This window comes from Astatotilapia calliptera, chromosome 7 (genome assembly GCF_900246225.1).
Source record: "Astatotilapia calliptera chromosome 7, fAstCal1.2, whole genome shotgun sequence".
NCBI lineage: Eukaryota > Metazoa > Chordata > Actinopteri > Cichliformes > Cichlidae > Astatotilapia > Astatotilapia calliptera.
The window spans coordinates 6,611,921-6,631,612 of NC_039308.1; the positions used below are offsets into that span (position 1 = coordinate 6,611,921).

The 19,692-nt window shown below is 40.2% G+C and overlaps 1 protein-coding gene across 9 annotated transcripts in view; it reads right to left on the reverse strand.

Moving 5' to 3' along the window:
• Positions 1-19,692, reverse strand: part of ppfibp2b (PPFIA binding protein 2b) — a 93,399-nt gene that overhangs the window by 43,680 nt on the left and 30,027 nt on the right. For 8 of the 9 annotated variants that reach the window (XM_026172758.1, XM_026172756.1, XM_026172752.1 and 5 more), the window contains exons 3-4: positions 17,019-17,227; positions 338-424 (exon numbers count right to left, since the gene is read on the reverse strand). In XM_026172758.1, the coding sequence (XP_026028543.1) occupies positions 338-424; positions 17,019-17,227 (296 nt within the window). Of the gene's footprint in view, positions 1-337; positions 425-8,845; positions 9,346-17,018; positions 17,228-19,692 lie in introns of those variants that run through there. The other variant, XM_026172757.1, reaches the window with a different exon arrangement.

Below are 19,692 nucleotides of genomic sequence, written 5' to 3' on the forward strand. Positions count from 1 at the left end.
CGGACATGTTTTGTTATGAAATAACACGAAATATCTGAACTCACAGGATTACAGATTAAAGGACAAGATGTTTTTCCAGCGTGGAACAAATCCTGCCAGACAGTCTCCTGGCTCATTTATGGCAGGGATCAAAAAGTTAGATGTAGTTGTGCATGCCAAAATAATTACAACCACATCTGAACAAGCAAACTGGGACAGCAAAGAAAAAGTACACTCTGAAAATGTGATATGAAAGTACACAGGCAGCATAGGCACGTTGCGTACATACTGTATGTGTCTTTGTATTAAATGTTCAGTTGACACCGTCTATAACTTAGATAGATAAGAAATATCTGACCTGTAGCACCAGAGACTCCTTGTCTCCCTCTAGGCGAAGCAGTCGTTCTTGGTAAGTTTCATTGTTGGCTGGAGAACAGAGGTTCACCTGGACAAATGCACACAGAAGAAACACACAAAGTTCATGAAGAGGTTAAGGATGAAAGATAAGGGATGGCTTATTTTTATCTTCAAGCACTGAAGCAGAGAGGCACATCCTCTGTCCCTAAATCAGCAAAACTGCAGTCTTGTTTACACCAAAGACTGTATAGAAAAAATGAAGGTAGCCAAGGTGACCGTTTCCAAGCTTCTGTTAGCGGATTTTAGTCAGTGGCTTTTTTGGTGTGTATGTGAGAGGTGGAGATGACAACTTGTTAGCCTGCAACAAAAGCTTCCTAATGAGTGTTTATTTGTCTAAACCACAGATGAATAGATGCCTGCTCATCCTAAACATCTTAGTTTGGCACATGGAAGCTAAATTTGGCAGGTCTGATGCTGAATTACACCTTAACCACCCAACAAACGGGGGGGATGCGCTTCCCCAAGACAGGGGCAATTTCATCTAGCTACTCATAAGCCAGATACAACTAGGTTCTCTAAAGCAGAAAAGAGTATCTATTATTCACAAAACTGCACAAATACATTATAAAAAGTGCTGTTGAAGTCAGAAAATAACTTATTTACTTTGTCTGGGATGCTTTGAACAAAAGCAAAATGCATGATTCAGCAAACATACATATTGCCAATGTTGAATTTAAAATACAAAGACGTGTAAACTGTTAGATTACAGGTAGTCAGACTGAAATATCTATACAGTAAGATTATAAACAGCCAGTAATATGGCTTAGCTGCTAACGTTATATGCATATAAATGTCAGAATATTGCTGATTTTTGCGCTGCTGATGCTTCAGAGTTTGACAAAGAACCAAGCTGTACACATAATCCTCTCGCTTAATGTCCAGAGCTGGTCTGGGCAAGACTGCTGACTCTTGCACAAGGAACTCACAGAGCCGATGCTGTATAAATACACATTTTTCACAAAGCACATGATACGAAGTTATGAAACATCATCTGACTCATCTGACTTCTGTTAATCTGGAAATAGCAGGATAGCGGAGCCAAATCATCGACATTGTGCTAAAGCTTGTGCTATAATTTCCACCTTTTTCATCTCTGACTACTGTAAGTCTAACAAAACATATCAGATATCAATGTATTTGCAGCAGCCTGTCAGGAGAAAAAGCCGTGTCAGGCTCTGTGTCGAAATAGAAATGCTTTCTAATGTGAACTTAAGAACATGCAAACAGTGAAAGAGACATTTCCCTTTGGTCAGAAGTTCTTTTGCCAGTTCCTTATTACCCTGCTATTAAGGTTATGGCAGAATTATGCACTCCACAACCCAGGAAGTGAAAATGAAAGTCAAGCCGAACAATTTTTAAATGGCTTTATTCCTGAATGATGATGTCTGTCCTGTTTCCATTTCTCTGCTCAGCTTTAAGAGTCAGAATGTGTTTGAATGCTGCTGGCTCCTCCGCTCCCCAACATGCTGCTGCAAACATTTGGAAAGAGAGGAAAAGATTCTTATGATAAGATGATATTTTCTGCTTCTGTCAGCAAGATTAGAAATACCACCTGTTGTTAGAAACACTTTGGCTAAATCAGTTTGCACTTGCAGGCCTGTTAAACTGCAGCTGAGATTTAGCTTTGTGCTAACCCTACATAATGTTAAGAAACAGAGTGACGTGTACTGGCCAGTAACACTGTATCAATGCCAAACAAAGACTGTGTGGGAAACAGCAATATTACATTACAGCTCAAACCGAATGAGCTCTTAAAACTGGAGCTTCAACACTATGTTTGCCCTTAACAGAAATCTTGCTATTTCTTTTAAACCAGATTCAAGAAGGTGCTGGAAACATTCCTCAGAGGTTTTGGTGTATACTGACATGACAGCTGTCAGTTAAACATCTATGATCCCAAAGGTGCTCTGCTGGATTGGTATCTGGTGACTCTGGAGGCCATTTGAGCACAGTGAACGCATCGTCATGTTCAAGACACCAGTTTGAAATGATTTGAGCTTTCAGACATGGCGTGCCATCCTGCTGGAAACAGCTGTCAGGAGATAAGGTACACTGTGGTCATTAAAGGGATGTATGTGATCAGCAATCAGGAAGGCACTTGGTGTGGTCTTCTCCTAGTTCTCATCTGCTTCATGTTTTGAAGTGCTGCGCATTCAGAAGTGCTCTTCAACAAATCTTGGTTGTAAGGAGTGAGTCTTTGAGTTACCGTTGACGTCTTACATCAGCTGGGCATTTTCACACAGGGAAATCACCGGATGTTTTCTTTTTTCAGACCATTTCAGGCTCTGCAAACTCTGTTTTATTTGGGAAAAGTAGATCAGCAGTTTCTTAAATGTTCCGACCACCTTGTTTGGCATCAACAACCGTGCCATTTCCAGAGTCACTTAAATCACCTCTCTTCTCCATTCTGGTGCTCGTCTCAACCATGTCTGTGTTTACTTGTGTTTAAGATAATTTCACTTGCACCTGCTTCTACATGTTTGATTGTGTTTTTCCCTCTCACCACCAAACATCCAGTGTGGATATATGCTATAAAAGTATGAACCTTGTATATGACTACTTGAAACACTAGTATTGACACCAGCCCAAAAGTCCATTATAGATCTGTTTCCACCTGAAATGACAGAAAGCAGTAGCAGCTGTAAAGGAACTGATGGTCATTCTGGTAATATATCAAGACTGTGTGTGAAATTTAGGCCTGAATTAAGTATGACAATTATTATTATCAATTATTACAATCAATCAAATGACTGTGGATAATGTTAAAATCACTTGTAGTAGTAAAACCACATTGTCATCGCTCAGCACTGCAGTTCACCTCAGCTGTTAGCACATTTTGGCTAAAACAATTAGTTTGTTTTAATATCTGAAGTACTGAACTTGGTTACCACTGATTTCCATCAGCAGCAGGTAGCTGTATTCATCAAACATCCCACTGGTGATACTAAAGCTTAAGTTAACAACCAATTTGCAAACATGAGATGGTCGCGTTTGTCCTGTAGGAGTTCAAATTGCATTTTAGATGAATGCTGAGGTTGCTCAGGACTACTACAGGATTACTACAAAGAACTAAACACTGAATGCGTCCATGTTCTGTAGGGCATGAGACAGTCCAGAGAGGACAGGAAAAATATATATTTCATTTGTTAAATATTTTTCTTCAAGAAAAGCTCATCGTGTTTTTGGTGGAATTAAATGATATTTCATTTTTAACCACAGACTATGCTGATTATGGCATCTGCAGTGTTTTCTTGTACAATGATGATCGTGTGTCGGTGGAACTTTCTGCATCTGTCCCTAAAGATTTGAGGGGGGCCCAGATTTGCCAACAATCCCCACAACCATTACTGTCATTTAAGCAATCAACATTTAAGCCTCTTACTGCCAAAAATCCACTCCACACCCATCTAAACTACGATTAGCTTAACTAGCTTCAAAGTCCAGAAAAAATAAATATATAAAACGCCTTTAGGCTAAAATATGCAGCAGTGTAAATGTAACTGTTTGCTACAAGAAGCCGACCTTTCCTACTATCATGACGATGACCCAGTTTTAAAGAAAACGTAAACATCGAGGGGTTTTTTTGTGCTTTTAGCTGAAACTCTTATCTGATGCCACAACAACTACTCTAAACTTTAGCTTCAAGGCACATTAGTGAGCTTCCAAAACCTTATCAGTCTCTTTCATCCCTCAAAGGCCGTCTCAGCACACAGATGAAAAACCCTAAAATCAGCCTGTAATCCTGGATGAACTGTCTGAAGCTGAGGTCACAGGATGTACACCAGCTAGGTCACCTGACGTGGACCATATGGATGCATTAAACCCATTATCAGACTTGAAATTAAACAGAGACGGGGGTAGAAAGGGGGTGGGGGACAAACTGTTTCTTTCAGAGTGTCTCTTAAGTTATAAAATGTAAGGCTGTAATAATGTTACATTTACAGTTTCTCATTCCAGTGGGAAATCTGCTGTAATCACAGATCTTCCCATCAGAAGACCGAAGAGAAGCAAGGCCATTTCAGGGTGGTGATGACACAGCGTTTGAATGGACCGATAAAAGAAACCAGGCCAGTCTGTTTTTATCTGTTATCGCCTGGTGGATTGAGTGAGAATGGACAGAGCAAGACGATTTGGGGCCACAGTGTAATGTCTTTGCACTATCATTATATATTACAGTTCTGCAGTTGTTTTTTCAGTTTCCTTGAGTTTTCCATTAGCACTTCTGACTAAATCTGGGAAATTTAGCTGAAAACTACTAGAATATTAGTAGCAGTAAAAATTTAATTAAACAGGTTCTCTCTGTGAACCTAGAAAATATTACGTTTTTAGAGGCGTTTCAGTTTGTATCATGAAGTAAAAGTGCTTCCAGTACAAGTAAAAACAGGGTGGAGCATCAGTTAAATAAATACTGACCCATTACCTTGAGTGGTTTTTGCTTACACAGCACATTTTTATTCAAATATATTAAATCAGGTATTTATGATAATAGTGAAATAGTGAAATAATTCCTCTAATCAGCTAGGAAAATATTTAAATCATTTAGAGCTAAATATGAAATTACCTTTTGAGTTTTTTCAGGATGTTCTCTCAAAAAACAGGACCATAAAATTCATATTTTATTCAACACTAATGAAATTCGAATCATAGTTCTAGTACAATTTATATAAAGTGAGTACACTTCACTGCAGCAGACCAAATATTTAACAAGGCTTTGCACAAGAGGAGAGGAAACACTATCCACTCAATATAAATGATTACACTGGAATGAATACAGACATGTTTTATTAGTCGTACTTTTCTCGGTGTATTCACAATAAATGTTGTGGCCAGTGGAATGGGTGGAACTGTAATGACATACAGTGGCGTGATCCCAGTGTCTAAGAATGCATGACAGCATGCAGCACACTACCCACCTACTTTAAGTGATTCACATAAAAGTGCTCCAAAGGTCAGCGCTCTGTAAGCAGGTAACATGTACGTCCACAGAATTCATGTAGAATTTTACTGCTCACTTTCAAAGTCAAAGACTGACCTTCTATCCAAAACCAAATGCTTTTAGTTTTTGGTTTTCGTCCCTCGTTGGCCCTAATCTGAGTCGTGAGTGCTCATTCGATTTAGCGCTGCAGCAGCGTGTGCAGCACATTAACTTAGGTATTCTCTCTAGTCACACCACAGTGTCTCTAAATGCAATTTAAAGTCCAATTCAATTTGCTGTCTGCTCAACTTGACAGTAAACAGTCCCACTGAGTGTGGAAAGTGAATCTGAAGGTGAGTCAGTGGCATTTAGGATGAATTGTCATTTCTGTTTCTCCATATCCAAGTTTGATTAACCTTCATCTTGATCTTACCACTATAATCACGTTAGCCTCAGCAATTCGAAGATGAAAACAGCTGTTTACTGTTACGTTTGTTTAAAAAAAGACAAAGAAAAAGGAAACAGGACCAAGCTGGCAGTGTGGGAGAAGGGAATGATAGCTGGTTTAGTATACTACTAAAATAAATGGCCTTTTCTCTGTCTGGAAGTAACCATCACACACGCATTAAACAAAATGATCACCTAATTTGCTCTTTAAAACTCTTTGCTAATTTGGTCCTCATTATCTGAAGTAAATATGTACAGTGCTTATTTAACAATTGTATCAGACCAACTGTCATAAAAACACTGAATTAACTGAGTTCCGATTTTGATGCCCAAATTTGAGCTGGCGCACTGGACTTCTCTGAGAAATCAAAAGTTAATCAATTCAAACATTAAAACAAAATTTTCAAATGCAAGTAAATAACTGTGCTCTCTGGAGTTTTTTTTGTAAAGCACTACATTTGAAAATTCATAGATAGCAACGATAACTGTATTTTAGCTTTAAAAATAGAATTTTGATTAGTAAGTAAGGAAGTGAACTTTATTTATATGGTGCTTTTCAAAGACATAAAAGCCACAAAGTGCTGTATAACAATAAAACACAATTAATATCAATAGAGAAGTGAGTGAAACTGAATAAAAATAATTAACAGAAGAAAGTCAAAAGGCCTGAACTTCTGCACACTGGTGCATTGATCATTACAGAAACATAAAAAACCTTACACTGGTCTAATAAACTTGTTTGTCACTGTAGTCGTATCTGGAACAATTTATAAATGGCAGCTTTGCTGTTGTGGGACCCTGTGATGTTCTCTGAGCATATGTGGAAAGCCCACACCCACCCACAGAACAAATCAGGAATAAATGATCATATGCAGGACACTGAGGTGGATCAGTTGTAGAGCAGAAGTGAGTCGCAAAGCAACTGTGAAGGCTGAAGCAGCGTGATGAGAGTTATAACTGCCAGAATGAGATGTGTAGCCTCAGGGGAGTATCAACTCACATGGGCTAGCATTGAGATCAAGCTAATCTGCTGAATGCTAACAAAGGCTTTATTCCATTTTTAACAAAACAGACTGAATGAGTAACTTAGCTATCTTACTAAAAAATAAGAAAAGAGATTGTATTGCATAAATAATGTTAATTTAATTTAAATACGTTTTAACATGCTAATGTTTATTTCACACATGCTGGCCAGGTCAACAGCAAGTAAAAGAACTCAGATGTACATCCTCACACACAGATGCATCTGTGCACCTTTGTAAGGGTTCATTTATTTAATGCTATTTCACTCCACCCCTAACTTCACTCTACCTCAGATACATTATAAGATGCAGACGTGGCAGTAAAACAAATCCTGTCAGTAATCTGTTGGACGATTTGAAACACTAAGAGGAAAATCACAACGATGCACTGACAGAGCAAAACAGAGTTCAGGACAGTTTCAGCTGGGTCGTTGTAGCCGTGCCTACTAGTTATTGGTTCAGTCTATGGTTAACTTTGTCATCCAAGTTCCTCTTTCCAACTGTAACTATAACATGAAGTAGCATCACATTTGTTCAGTGCACTGGAGGTAGACAACTGATTGTATCAGTGCTCCAGATTGAGCCATTAATAAACCTTAGTTTGGGGTAAGTTTAGCAAACCTCTTGACTGGTGACTTTATGAATGCAATGAGGGAAGTCTGTGCTTTTTTGCTTAGAGTGCTGAACCCTCCTACCGGACCTGGATAAGCAGTAAAAGATGAATGGATATTTTTTATCCCAGCAAACTTTGAAATGAAAGTTATTCATCTCACTCATTTAGCTAAAAGATAAAACTGACCTAATAACGTTCCTAGAAGTGTAACTCACCATCTGGTGGCCAAGTGGTAAGATGCTCTTATCTAACCTTATAACCAAGTCCTGACCCTCTCACAGCCTTTTGAATTAGTGTGATGAAGTGCAGACTGGCCAACATGTCTTCAGTCCAGGTCTACTTCAAGAAGTCAAACAAAGAGCCTGTTTTTACACATTCTCTGCCCTGGTGAAGAGTCATTTCTCAAAATATACGTCCACTGTGGCAAAATATAAAATAATAATCCATAAAAATGACACAAGGCTCATGGAAGTCTAGGGGGACTCACTGACAGGCTTAAACTTTCTATTATTCTGATGAGTCACTGTGTCAGAGAAGTCCGAGTAGAATAACGTTTTAGCGTTAAATGTTAGATATTAGAGAAACAGATAGGAAGTAATGCAGAATGATGTGAATGAGGCAAAATGCAGCAAAATCTTTTAAGCATGTGAAGAAGCCCCTTAAAAGAGACAGAGCGACACCTTCAGTGAAGAAAACTTTGCACAATTAATTTCTTATCATATAGATTCACAGAATAAATCCCAGAGAGAGGCATCAATAAAAACAGCATAAGCTGATTTACTGTCACCTTGAGATCTTTGCCATTGACCTTAGCAGTTGCTGGAACTCTGTGAATGATCTGTGAATGTTAGTTTAAAGGTCACATCTTGAAGAAAGAAACTGCAATAATGTAAAACACTAGCATGCTTAAAAGCAGCATAGCTTCACGATTTTAAAGATAAATTAAATAAACCTAAGTAAATCAGACAAATGTGGTATCTCATCAGTTAAAGACTTGCTCACAGGTCTTTACAACACAGATCCTGCAGCGCTAAGTCTCTCTCTGCTTAACCCCCAGAGCATTAGACACTGCTTTGACAACAACAATCAGCTGATAGTGAATATTTCCAATCTGATAACACAGTCCTCGTGGATGCGTGCCTTCATAACACAACAACAACAGGAGATGCAGTCCAGCTCTTGAGCTGAGGGAAATTACATCACAAAGTCTGTCGCCAGGAAATAAAACAATAACAGCAGGACAATGTCAGGCATCTAAAGTGGAACAACTGCTTTGCGACGGCAGCTTCTCCTTCAAACATCTCTCCCCTCTCTCTGTTTTCCAACTAAAAGTTTCCTCCGAGGCATCAACCTAATGAAAGGAATGTGCAACACGGACAGACACGAATATATTTAAAAAGGGGGGAAGAAGAAGACACAGGAGAAGGAGCATATAAACAAACCCTAACTCACCTTTTTCAGCCAGGAGAAGTGTCTGTAGAAGTCAATGGGAGTCTCCATGCTCCCAGCCCATTGCTGCCCTGCCTATTTTCTTGTGTTCTTATGGGACTATCAGCCTCTGAGTGTGTCTTATGTGCAAGTTTCACAAACTAACAGTGGACTGAGCAAACTGCTGCAGCATGTGAGTACTGTCATGCAAGTGTGCGTGTGACTGCGATGTTCACAGCTGTGGAGGAGGGCTTTTTATGATCTCTGCCTCCTCAGAGGGAAAACTCCCCCCTGCTTGGTCCCCCTCCTCCTACTTCTCTCTTTCCTTCTTTAGTCCCACTGTGTTTTCCCTCTTTTTCTCTCCCTCTCCCTACTTACTCCCCTTCTTCACTTTCCAACTTATTTGTCCTTTTCCCTGGACGCTCTCTGCCTTCTCCACGCCCTCTTTTATTCCCGTTTGGTTGGAGTTGTCGGTCCCCCTCCTTTGCCCTCCTTCCTTTCCCCTTCTCCTTCTCTTTTCTTCCTTTCTTCACTTTTGAATCGTTCCCCCGCTTTTCTCTCTCTCGCTCTCTGCCGAGGTCCATCTGACAGCCAAATGGTCAAACCGAAAAAGAAGGAGGGAGGATGGTGGGAGGGTTTGCCATTTTTCTTCTTTCTCTGTCATCTGTTTGTGTCTCAGTGTTGGCCTATGTTTCCTCTCTCCCGCTCTCATATGTAGCCTCTAAAGCAGCAGCGTCTGATGTCAGATAAGTGGGCAAAGCAGCAACAGGCTGTACTGTCAGCACAAACACAAATCATGCCAGGAGGTCCGTCTCCCTCCTTTTTTTTCGTGTGCTCTTTTAATTTAGTCACAGTGCCGGGAGACGCTGGCTCACTTTCTTTGCCTCCTGTTCGTCTGTCTCTGTGTGTGATCCTCCACATGTTTAAGCCCTTTAGCTCAGGTTTCCATTTCCTGTGTATTTTACAGAGTCCACCACAACAATCTCAGCCATTTGGTCTGAACGGCAAGTTTATTTACAGCCACACAAACCCCAGTAACAAATAGCGCTTCTGTGCAGGTGATTACAAGTGATTCAAGTCCTAAAATGTAAAAAAAAAGTTGGATGTAAACTGTAATTTCATGGAGTCATGTTTTGTATTACTGAAAAGAGCTGTAATATGTCAAAATACTGCAAATTTTGATATGGCCACACTTTCTTCCTCCAACTTTGTCTCTTAATACAATCTTTCTGCCTCTTTCACGCTCCTGTGCATGCTCAAGCAGAAGGTCTGTCTCATGCATCATTTTAACGAAGCTTATGTGCAAGTTCAATAAGGTAGATCTACAGTCTCACATCTGTCTGCTCCCAGGTGTTGCCGGCTAAATCTGAGCTTCAAATCTCTTCCACTTTTACAAGCTGTCAAGCTGTTTGTGACATCAGTGGTCTAGTCCAATCATCTTTCTCCCAGCCTTGTTCAGACCAATCAGCATTCACGCCGCGTACTTTAAATCTCACTGCGCATCTTTCTCCTTTGCAGTCGCCTTCATGCAATCTGCCTCCTCCCCATCGCTGCCTCTCATCTTTCAGGCTCCATTCAAGTCTCCAGCTTCATCTCCACCAGCAGCCTCCGGGAGGTCCTGCTCTAATCTCTAACACCAACACGGCCATCAGAGCCTAACTGCCAAATACCTTTATCTAAATTCTGTTCTGTCCTCAGTTAAGGGGAGGGGCATGAAGAATGGTGAAAAATATAAAAATGATGAAAGGGAAACACATAATAGGTTTTTCAAATGAAGCAGAAAACTGTTAAACCCCATGAGATAAGTGAATATAATCGTTTTACAGGGTGGCATGTAGCTACAACATAGTATTGCAATATTTTGCATGGTGACAATACTGCCATTTGGTATCCAAATGGCAGTATTTTATCAAATAAAGGAAAATACTTTGTGAATACTGTGAACAAGAGAGATAATCACCATCACGCAGCACCATCCTGAGATGACATTAGCCGAGCAAACTTGCATTAAATCGGCTCACACGAAAAACCATCGAACACTGGACACATTCAGTTTGACAAAGCCAGCTCCTAATTCATCACAACTTGTGGTGACTAATTGGTTCCCTACACCCTGAGGCTGTTGAACACTCATGACCACTTTGATCACAAGCTCAGGTCACCTGATAGGAGCAAACATTCCTGCACACAGTCACAGCCTGACGACTGCAGTCACTCTCAGAGATTGTCAAAGGTCTCCATGTTTAGGTCTGTCTTCCAGACATGAAGAGAATGTCTATAGACCAGTTAACCTTGTTTATATGCAGTGAATGGTTTTAACCTACTGTGCTTTGAGAACAAAAGGGGGACCAAAATCAGCTGAGGGTAAAACAGCACCCCGATATTTCTCTTTTCCTTTTTAATTCCTAATAGTTCTACCCACTCCTACCAACTGTCAGCCTGCAGGACGGGCAGAAAACCCGTAATAAATCGCACAACTATGTGTAACGTTAAATAGGGTCCTAAGCTACACAGAGTATTCTGGCATCTTCTGTCAACACATGGCTGTATTATAGACAAATCCATTTTTCAATGTAAAATACAAAAACAAAAAAAAGAAATATAACAAAATAATAAACTACTGAGTGAAAACATTAAATCGGGGACCCTGCTCTGTAAAAACAAAATCCTGACCTATTTTCTTTCATTCCATCTCATTTTTAATAAACTCTTGACAGTTTCTGCTGAAAGAACTTGTATAGTTGTATTTCTATGTATAAAAAAATCGAAGAGTTCAGGTTTTTTTTGTATATTTTCTCTTCAGCAGGTTTGGGGAAACTGAAAATGTTCATCTGCGTCACGAACACAGGAGACAACCATCTCTGGGTCAGCAGTAATGAGCAGCCGTCACCGGCTATCACAACTTCCTGCCAGAAATACACTTATGATGCTTCCTGTGTTTACATGTGCTTCACCATGAAGTATGCTCTGGAGAGAAGGCCGTGGGGTGCAGACTAATTGCAGAGCACAACTGACTTTGATCCTGTTGCTCAGGCTATAGAGATTGAAAATGTGACGTCATTCAGGGGTAAAACCGCAAAGGATTCTGGGAACTCGTGGCAAGAGGTACTAGCGCACGCAGGCTTTCAATTGAAATCAGTTACACCGCGATAAAAAGAAACACAAAAAATGGCAAGAAGCTGTTGTATTATTAACTACAATAGCCGGTGGCATGACAGCCACGGGAAGCCGACGGGTAAAGACATCAGTTGTTATCGGATTACATCGTTGAAGAGAAATTGTTTGCGCCATGTTCCCGAAGTAACAAAGAGCCGACGGAAGGGGGGAGAAGGTGGACAGGATGAGCTTGAGAGGAAGCAGCCAGCCTTACATTCTAGCTGCCTTGATTATCTGCCAGGCTTTTGTTCATCTGCTATTGAAATTTTCAGGCAATGTTAGCAGCTTTCCACTACAGGAACAGTCCCTCTGGAAACTGTTGACTGTGGATTATCCAGACTGAGTGAGACACTGTTCCTGTAAAGAAATGCCACACTTAACTCCTTAATCCCTGATCTACTGACTCAAATAACTTACGAGAAACTTTTTTAATGGTTTTTGTTTTGTTTAGTTAGTAATAACCTTCTACAAATACACAACTCGAAAAAGTGCTAGATTAGGATATCGCAAGAACTGAACACTGTATTAATGCATGAACTTTCCAAGTTGAAGAAAAGCATGTTTGTGTTTATTTTTGCTTCTTCTCCTTTCCTCAAAGTCATTTTCCTGTCTCCTCTACAGCTTTCAGCGCTGACACAGTGCTTTTAACTTAAAGTCACCTTGTGTGTACTTCTTCATGAGCATCTGCAGTTTAACTTGTGAAACTGGGTGTAGTAACCACCAAAGGGACTCCAGTGGATGATGTGGATGAGGAGAAATACATTTCCACAGACCTTTTTTTTTTTAAAAGCAGTGGTCCGGAGACTCAAAGGGATGAAAACACTTGGAAGGGAGAACGGTGTAGTCTGGATCAAATACAGTTTTGGCTTTTGCTTAAAATTTTAAACTCACAAAGGGAGAGGAACAGAAAGAACAAGTAATTCTTCTACCTTGACCTCTTTGAGTATTCATTTTAAATAAAATGCTTAAAAAGAAGAAGCAGGGAACTGGAGTGATACTGCATTAATGCATTGGGAAAAAGCCTTTGGCACTGAAGATGATTAACAGCCTCCAGACAGTGTTAGATTTTAAATGGTGACCAAAAACAGCACCTTATTGTAAAATACCCACCTCGTGCTGCTGAGCCGCATGAATTAAAATAACATATTAATAAAGACAAAAGTGTCACGTACAACACTGTGCACATCACACTGAACTTGGACTGAAAAGTGGGACAGCACTGTGGAGGAAAGCAGCAGTGAATCAAAGAGAGGAAGAAACAAAGAAGGCAAGAGGGAGGAAGGGAGGGGTGGAGGGAGGCTTGGCCAGTGATTGAGTGCAACATGTGAGACATCTGCTGTTGAAACAAAGTAGGAGTTCAAAACGCTGCTTTCCAAGATCTACTTTCCATCTCAATAACTGTGGGTAAAACTTTGCACTGCTGCAGGACAAAACTCGGCAAGAGAAGAAGAAAAAAACCTCACAAATGACAAAAGCAGGAAAGTCAAAAAACTACATTTTTCACAAAATACCAAAAGATCCGCCTGAGCTGCAAGGTTTCAAACATCAAACCGTACCACATTTGCTATAATGTATTGGAGCAGTTAGACCTGCCTTACAGCAGCAGCCCTGAGCAATCCAATCCTCTCGACAGACATTTGAGTGCCTAAATAGAAACTACCTCATTTACAAACAAGCTTGCATTAAAAACTAAATGGAATGTGTCCATAAATGCAAAGTATCAGTGAGCAAGAACAGTAGCTTTACAGGGAAAAAGAATGGATGAAGGAAAAGTAAGAGGGAGAGGGGGTAAAATAGCAAAGAGTAAACAATAAACAGAGATATTGGACAGGCTGAGAGGCCACACAGGACAGAGACAGGGTGTGAGGGAGGGAAAGCTGCACAGGAAGTTGATAATAATGGAGATGTAATGATGTCTCTGAGGAGAACCTAATGGAACTTGTCCTAAATCTCTCCGCTTATTTCCTCCTTTTGATGAAATCCATGAAAGGGTTAATAAAGATGAAACATGCTGAGAGGTAACCCATGATGTGAAACGTATTTTAGTGTAAACAGTAAAAAAGAAAAGGAACATTAATATATGTGGAGCAAAACACACCCTGATAACATGTTTCACTGATATATAACCAAACTTCAGATGATGTATCAAAGCTATAGTCAGACATCGGGAGGGTAACTTTAGCTGTATCGTCCTGTCTTTGGCACACTGTATATGTCTAGCTGTCAATGCCAAATTAGCTCAAGTATGACTTTGTAGGAAAAGCACGACAACAAGCAGGAAACCAAAAAAGGAAAAGAAGCGAGCAAGAAAGAAAGCAGGAATAGATGAAACGTGGTGTCGGACTGGGACAGAGACCAAATGAGCCCTGAGCTCATCCTCACAGAGACATGCTGAGCTTGTGCAGCAGAGAATAACTATTCTGTAGCACAGCAGCCAAATTCCTCTCCTCTTCCTCCTCTCCTGACCTTTTGGCTGACCCCTCTGACCCCAAGGCAACTGTCCCCATGCTGTGAAAACACTAGATAATGCAATACTTGCATGTGAGTTCCCTCACTGTCAAATCACTGAATATGATCATACTCAACTTCAAAGCTGAACATCTTGTTTCCGTTAGTTCTGAGACGCAGGCAGCCTCGTCTTTACTAGCATATGCTACAGCACCCTCCGCACAATATGCAGATTAAAGAAACATGCGTTGGATTTGGATTGAATCTGAATGACTTTCAAAAAGCACTAATGAAAGCAGTCTGTTTGTGATCCTGAACCAGCACTCCTGCACTAATCAATGCTGACCGAACAGATGAATCCAGCTTTTCTTTACTTATGCATTCCGATCTACTTGCTACAAAAATAAATATTCACCCTGTAAGAGAGGCTTCAACAAAAAACAAAACATCTGGTTCTTTTTGTTAACATTTTGCATGTCTGATTTCATTTTTCAGATGCTATCCTCCTCTAAAAAAAACAAACAAAAAATCGGCTGCTATTACTTTTGCATCTCCAGCCAGTCTACCCTGCTCTGAGTGCAAGTAAACATAACTTGTCTCCACAGAGACATGTACACTCAGCATACAGTGCAAATTTCTAACCCATCTGTGTAATCTCTTAGGATGGCGAGAGTCTCACTGCAAATTTAAAATGAACAGCTCAATGAACTCCCGGTTTACTGAGAGAGATGAAACAGATCTCACAAAGCGTGTAATAGTGTGTTTTCAGCTTTGATAGCGCTCCAGCTCTACGGATGGCAGTCTGTCTGTTCATCGCTACATCCAGCCTGAAATATCACAACAGCTGTAGTACACACATTCAGGGTCCCCCTTTCAGAACGTGGGTGAATGTAACCAACAGCTCCTAATTTATTAATGAACAGCACCAGTTAGCTGTTGGATCTATGATGTTAAACAACCACCTGCCACTAACCAAAGCCGGTAGATGGTAGCACTCCAGGTGGAGAGTCATCTGTACAAACATGAGTGATTCCTCCCTGCTGTATGTAGTCTGTATCAAGTGTGCAACCGCATTCTGCACGAGTGAAAAAGTTAACCTGCAAGAAAAGAAGGCTGCTGGAGCTAGCACTGCGAGTCTGACAATGTGTGAATGCAATGAATTATGCAAAATTCCATGTAAGCAGCATTGCATGCAGTATTTGTACAGACATCTGTGAACCTTGTCCATTGACCTGCGTTTAATTTTGACTCTTTCCTGCGTTTTTGATGAGTTATTAGTCTGATTTTTTTCCCCCTGGTTCTCCTGAAGAGGAAATAAGTCACCAGGATTGTCAGGAAAGGTTAAAAAACTCACATCACTATATGCTTAAGAAAAATAGAATATAACATAATGAAAATGTTATATCAGAAACATTAAGACCACTGTTCAGCGCTTAACTGGAGTTTCTGTACACAAATAAAAATTAATTTAACAAATACCGTGTCCAATTTATGAACTAACGCCAGCTTTAAGACTGTGGCTCTGTCAGCCCTGGCTGTGGGATTTTAAGCGACAACAAGTCAGAAGTCATTTTGCCATCACATAGCCACAGCCTAATTTAATTTCATACAGAAAATAATATCAAATGCATTAAGCTCACAGGTATTTGACCCGGTCATACTTCAGACTGAACTGTAATCCAGTTGTCGAGCTGACTTTTCAACTAGCTGATAATAATTTGGGAGAAAATGTCCAGCACTTTAAATCATTGCAAGTAAATTAAATATCGAGTATGTGCTACACAATAATTGTTACCTCAGCACGAAAGCAAGGGAGTGTTTGCTTGCTTGTCATCTTGCTAAAATGACTTGAGTTTCTAAGTGTGAGATGTAATTCGAGTATGTCAGAAAACCTGAGATATTGAACATGTACACAAAGACGTACTAATAAGTTCATGCCTTTGTTAGGCTCAGGTTTCCCCTGCAAACATCAGAAGAAATCACCACAAACATGTGAGTCAACGCTGAAACCCCCACAGAATATGGTTTCTTTGCACATTAAATATTTAACAAGTATTTAATAAAGGCATGAACATTTTTATCAGTCTATTAAAAAAAACAGTCAGTTGTTGATTTTTCATGGAAGAATCTGTATACACATCCAAGACTGTTAAATAACCGCACTAATAAGTGGAAAGGCTGCATCGAGACTTGGTGCATGTAAAATGCCTTTCAGCCTCGTTCGTGCACTAACAAACATAAAGGGCCTGAAAATTCAAGTAGAAGAAACAAATATATAAAAATGCTTTACAGGAACAAGAACACAGGAATTCTCACGCTTAGAAGGCGAGAATAACAAAATGAGCTGTGCAGACTCTCCAGTCTGGAATGATGCTCATTTTCAGCTGCAGAGACTAAACACGGGGCAAACAATGGCATAAAGAGTCAAAGCCGATCCATCACACTGAAATCCTCTGATACAAACTCAAATACAGACAAAGGAAAAGTCACATTTCCATTTGATGTCACAATTTTGTGCATAAACACTGCTTGTAGAAGACGATCAACACTGAAATGACGGATAACATCAAAATGAATCACACGGTGTACTCACAGCTCCACTCTGCAGCCAGTCTACAAGAGCCTGTGCGGTCTCTGCAGGCAGCTGTGCTCGGAGGCTGTTTCGCTCCTCCTGGCTGGGTCGAAGCTCCAAGGAAAGTTTGAGGTCCTCAGCTAACTGAAGGACCTGCAGCGGTCCAGCACTGACGGGGGAACCCAGGTCATACATGCTGTTAGAGAACTCCATCGCTGCTGCTTTTGAACCTGGTGTGTGAGTGATGGAGGAGGAGAGGATTAGAGGACATTAATATTACTAAGGAAGTCAAACTTTAATCAGAGCCATACATCTTTCTAATACATGGCCTCCAAACCGTCCATGTGTCACCTGGATCATTTCCCTGCACTGTATGGCCCAAGCTAACAAACATCTGGATGCACTTAAGCAATCGTGGCTCTAAAACAACAGCCACACATTGCAGAGGCTTCAGACAGCAAACAGAGCCCAAAATTAACAAAAGAGCACGCAACAGAAACAAGCTGCGTCCATTTATCATGAAGAGGCTGAGTTTAAGCTACACATCTGTGGGCTTACTTTATTTGAAATAAAATAAGCAGAGAGAAAATCTAGGATGCTCAAGCACCACTGAGCTGGTATCTATGTCAGAACTGCTTCTAATGTGCGATGTTTCTGAAAGATCATCGCTGACATTTCAGCTGAAATGCTGAGAATTCTTAAAGTGAATTATTTTATCTGCACTATAAGGAAAAAAACGAGAAAAACAAAAGCTTTATCAAACAAAAGTTGTTGTTTTTTTTTTATTATTTGTCATGGTCTTTGGATTTTATAGAGAGTTTGAAAGGTTTAGCTTCCTGTGTTGAGTTAATCTGATATCCTTCATTGTGTCTGTTCCCTGTGCTTCCTGTGTTGCCCTGTCCACGGTCTCATGTCTCACTTGTAGCCGATTCCTGTTTTATTTTGGAGACAGTGTTTTTAATGTGTCTCCTGTTGCTTTTATTTTGTTAAAGTTGTGCTTCTGGGCTATAATTTGTTCTGTTTTGTCATTTATAACTATACCCTGGAGATATGGCTGTTATAATCAGTGTTGAGAAGGTTACTTACAAAATGTATCCCACTACAGATTACAGAATACATGCCCCAAAATGTATTTTGTAACGTATTCCGTTACGTTACTCAATGAGAGTAACGCATTCTGAATACTTTGGATTACTTAATATATTATCATGCTTTTGCTGTGTGATTTATTACTATTACTGAAGGATAGTCACCATACCAATACCAACTAGATGTTTAAATCTTAATATAAAATGAGTAACAGTAGGTGGACATTAGGTAAGGCTGCACTTTTTGCAGCGATCTCGTATATAAAACAGGTCCGCGGCTCCGAACCGTAGTAAAGGGACCTCTGGCTAATACGTCGGGTTCGTGTCGGGCTCGTCGCCCAAAACTAGCTTTACTTTGTCGCCTGGGTCGACTTTGCTAGCGAGGGACAGAGAGAGGCGTTGAAAGGCTGCTCCAACAGAACTTGTTGTTTCGGAGGAAAACACGAACACAGCGTACAGTCGAGTCTTAATAGCTTACTTACAGCTGGGCTCGTCAGGCACTCTTCACTTCAGGCTGCAGTGGTTATTATTATGTTTACATGCTTACACTCTACCTATTGCCTTCATATTGAATAATTATTTTGAATAATAATTTTTAAAAATATTTCGTCACGTCATTATGCGGGCCGCGAAATTGAGTTCTGTTGGAGGTTTCTTCCTGTTAAAAGGGAGTTTTTCCTTCCCACTGTCGCCAAAGTGCTTGCTCATAGGGGGTCATATGATTGTTGGGTTTTTCTCTGTATATATGAAGCGCCTTGAGGCGACTTTTGTTGTGATTTGGCGCTATATAAATAAAACTGAATTGAATTGAATTGAATGTCAGGTAAGCAAAGCATGCAAATTGTGATGCAATGGCAAGTTCAAGTTGCCCGCTACTTAGTACACTGTCAAGGCCTTGTATTAGTAAATGTGTATGTAACTGATTACAACTGTAAAGCATTTTAATTTCAGAGGTAGTCCTAATAATTTATTTCTGCACCATTAACAGCCTTTACTCTGTGACCCGTCTGCGTCTGATAACATCTACATCCCAGGACTGGCAGCATATAGACAACTTATTAAAAGGTAGCTGTGATAAAGGTTTGCAGCTGCTCCTCTGCCTGCAAACAGATCAAAAACAACACCAACACCAAAATCGTTAACCAGCAGAGTGCTTTCACAAGTATTACCGCAAGAAGCTTTTCGACCCCAAAAGCACAGAAAAAGCTGTCTTGATCATGGAATGCAATATGACCGACATATCTAAATTCCTGATAAGTGGCTCTAATTTCCTCGTTAGCGACTGGCTGATGCTATCGCTAATGGCATTTTTAATGTCTTTCTATTTGTGGTCAGTGAGAGCCGGAACAGCAAGCTCAAAGGCCTGGGTGAGATCAGCACATTGATGGCAAATAGTAACAACAATTACAACAATGATAGCAGTAAAGCCTCTTTTCTCCACTTGTCTGTGTGAAAATAAGTCGCAGGGCAACTGTGAGAATACAACTGCAATTTTATTTCATCTGCTGATTATTTTCTCAATTGATGAACTGCCTCGACTAACAAAACTGGGAATAACTGACAGTGTTATTTTTAAAAATTACTTGATTGATTGAAGTTTCCACAGA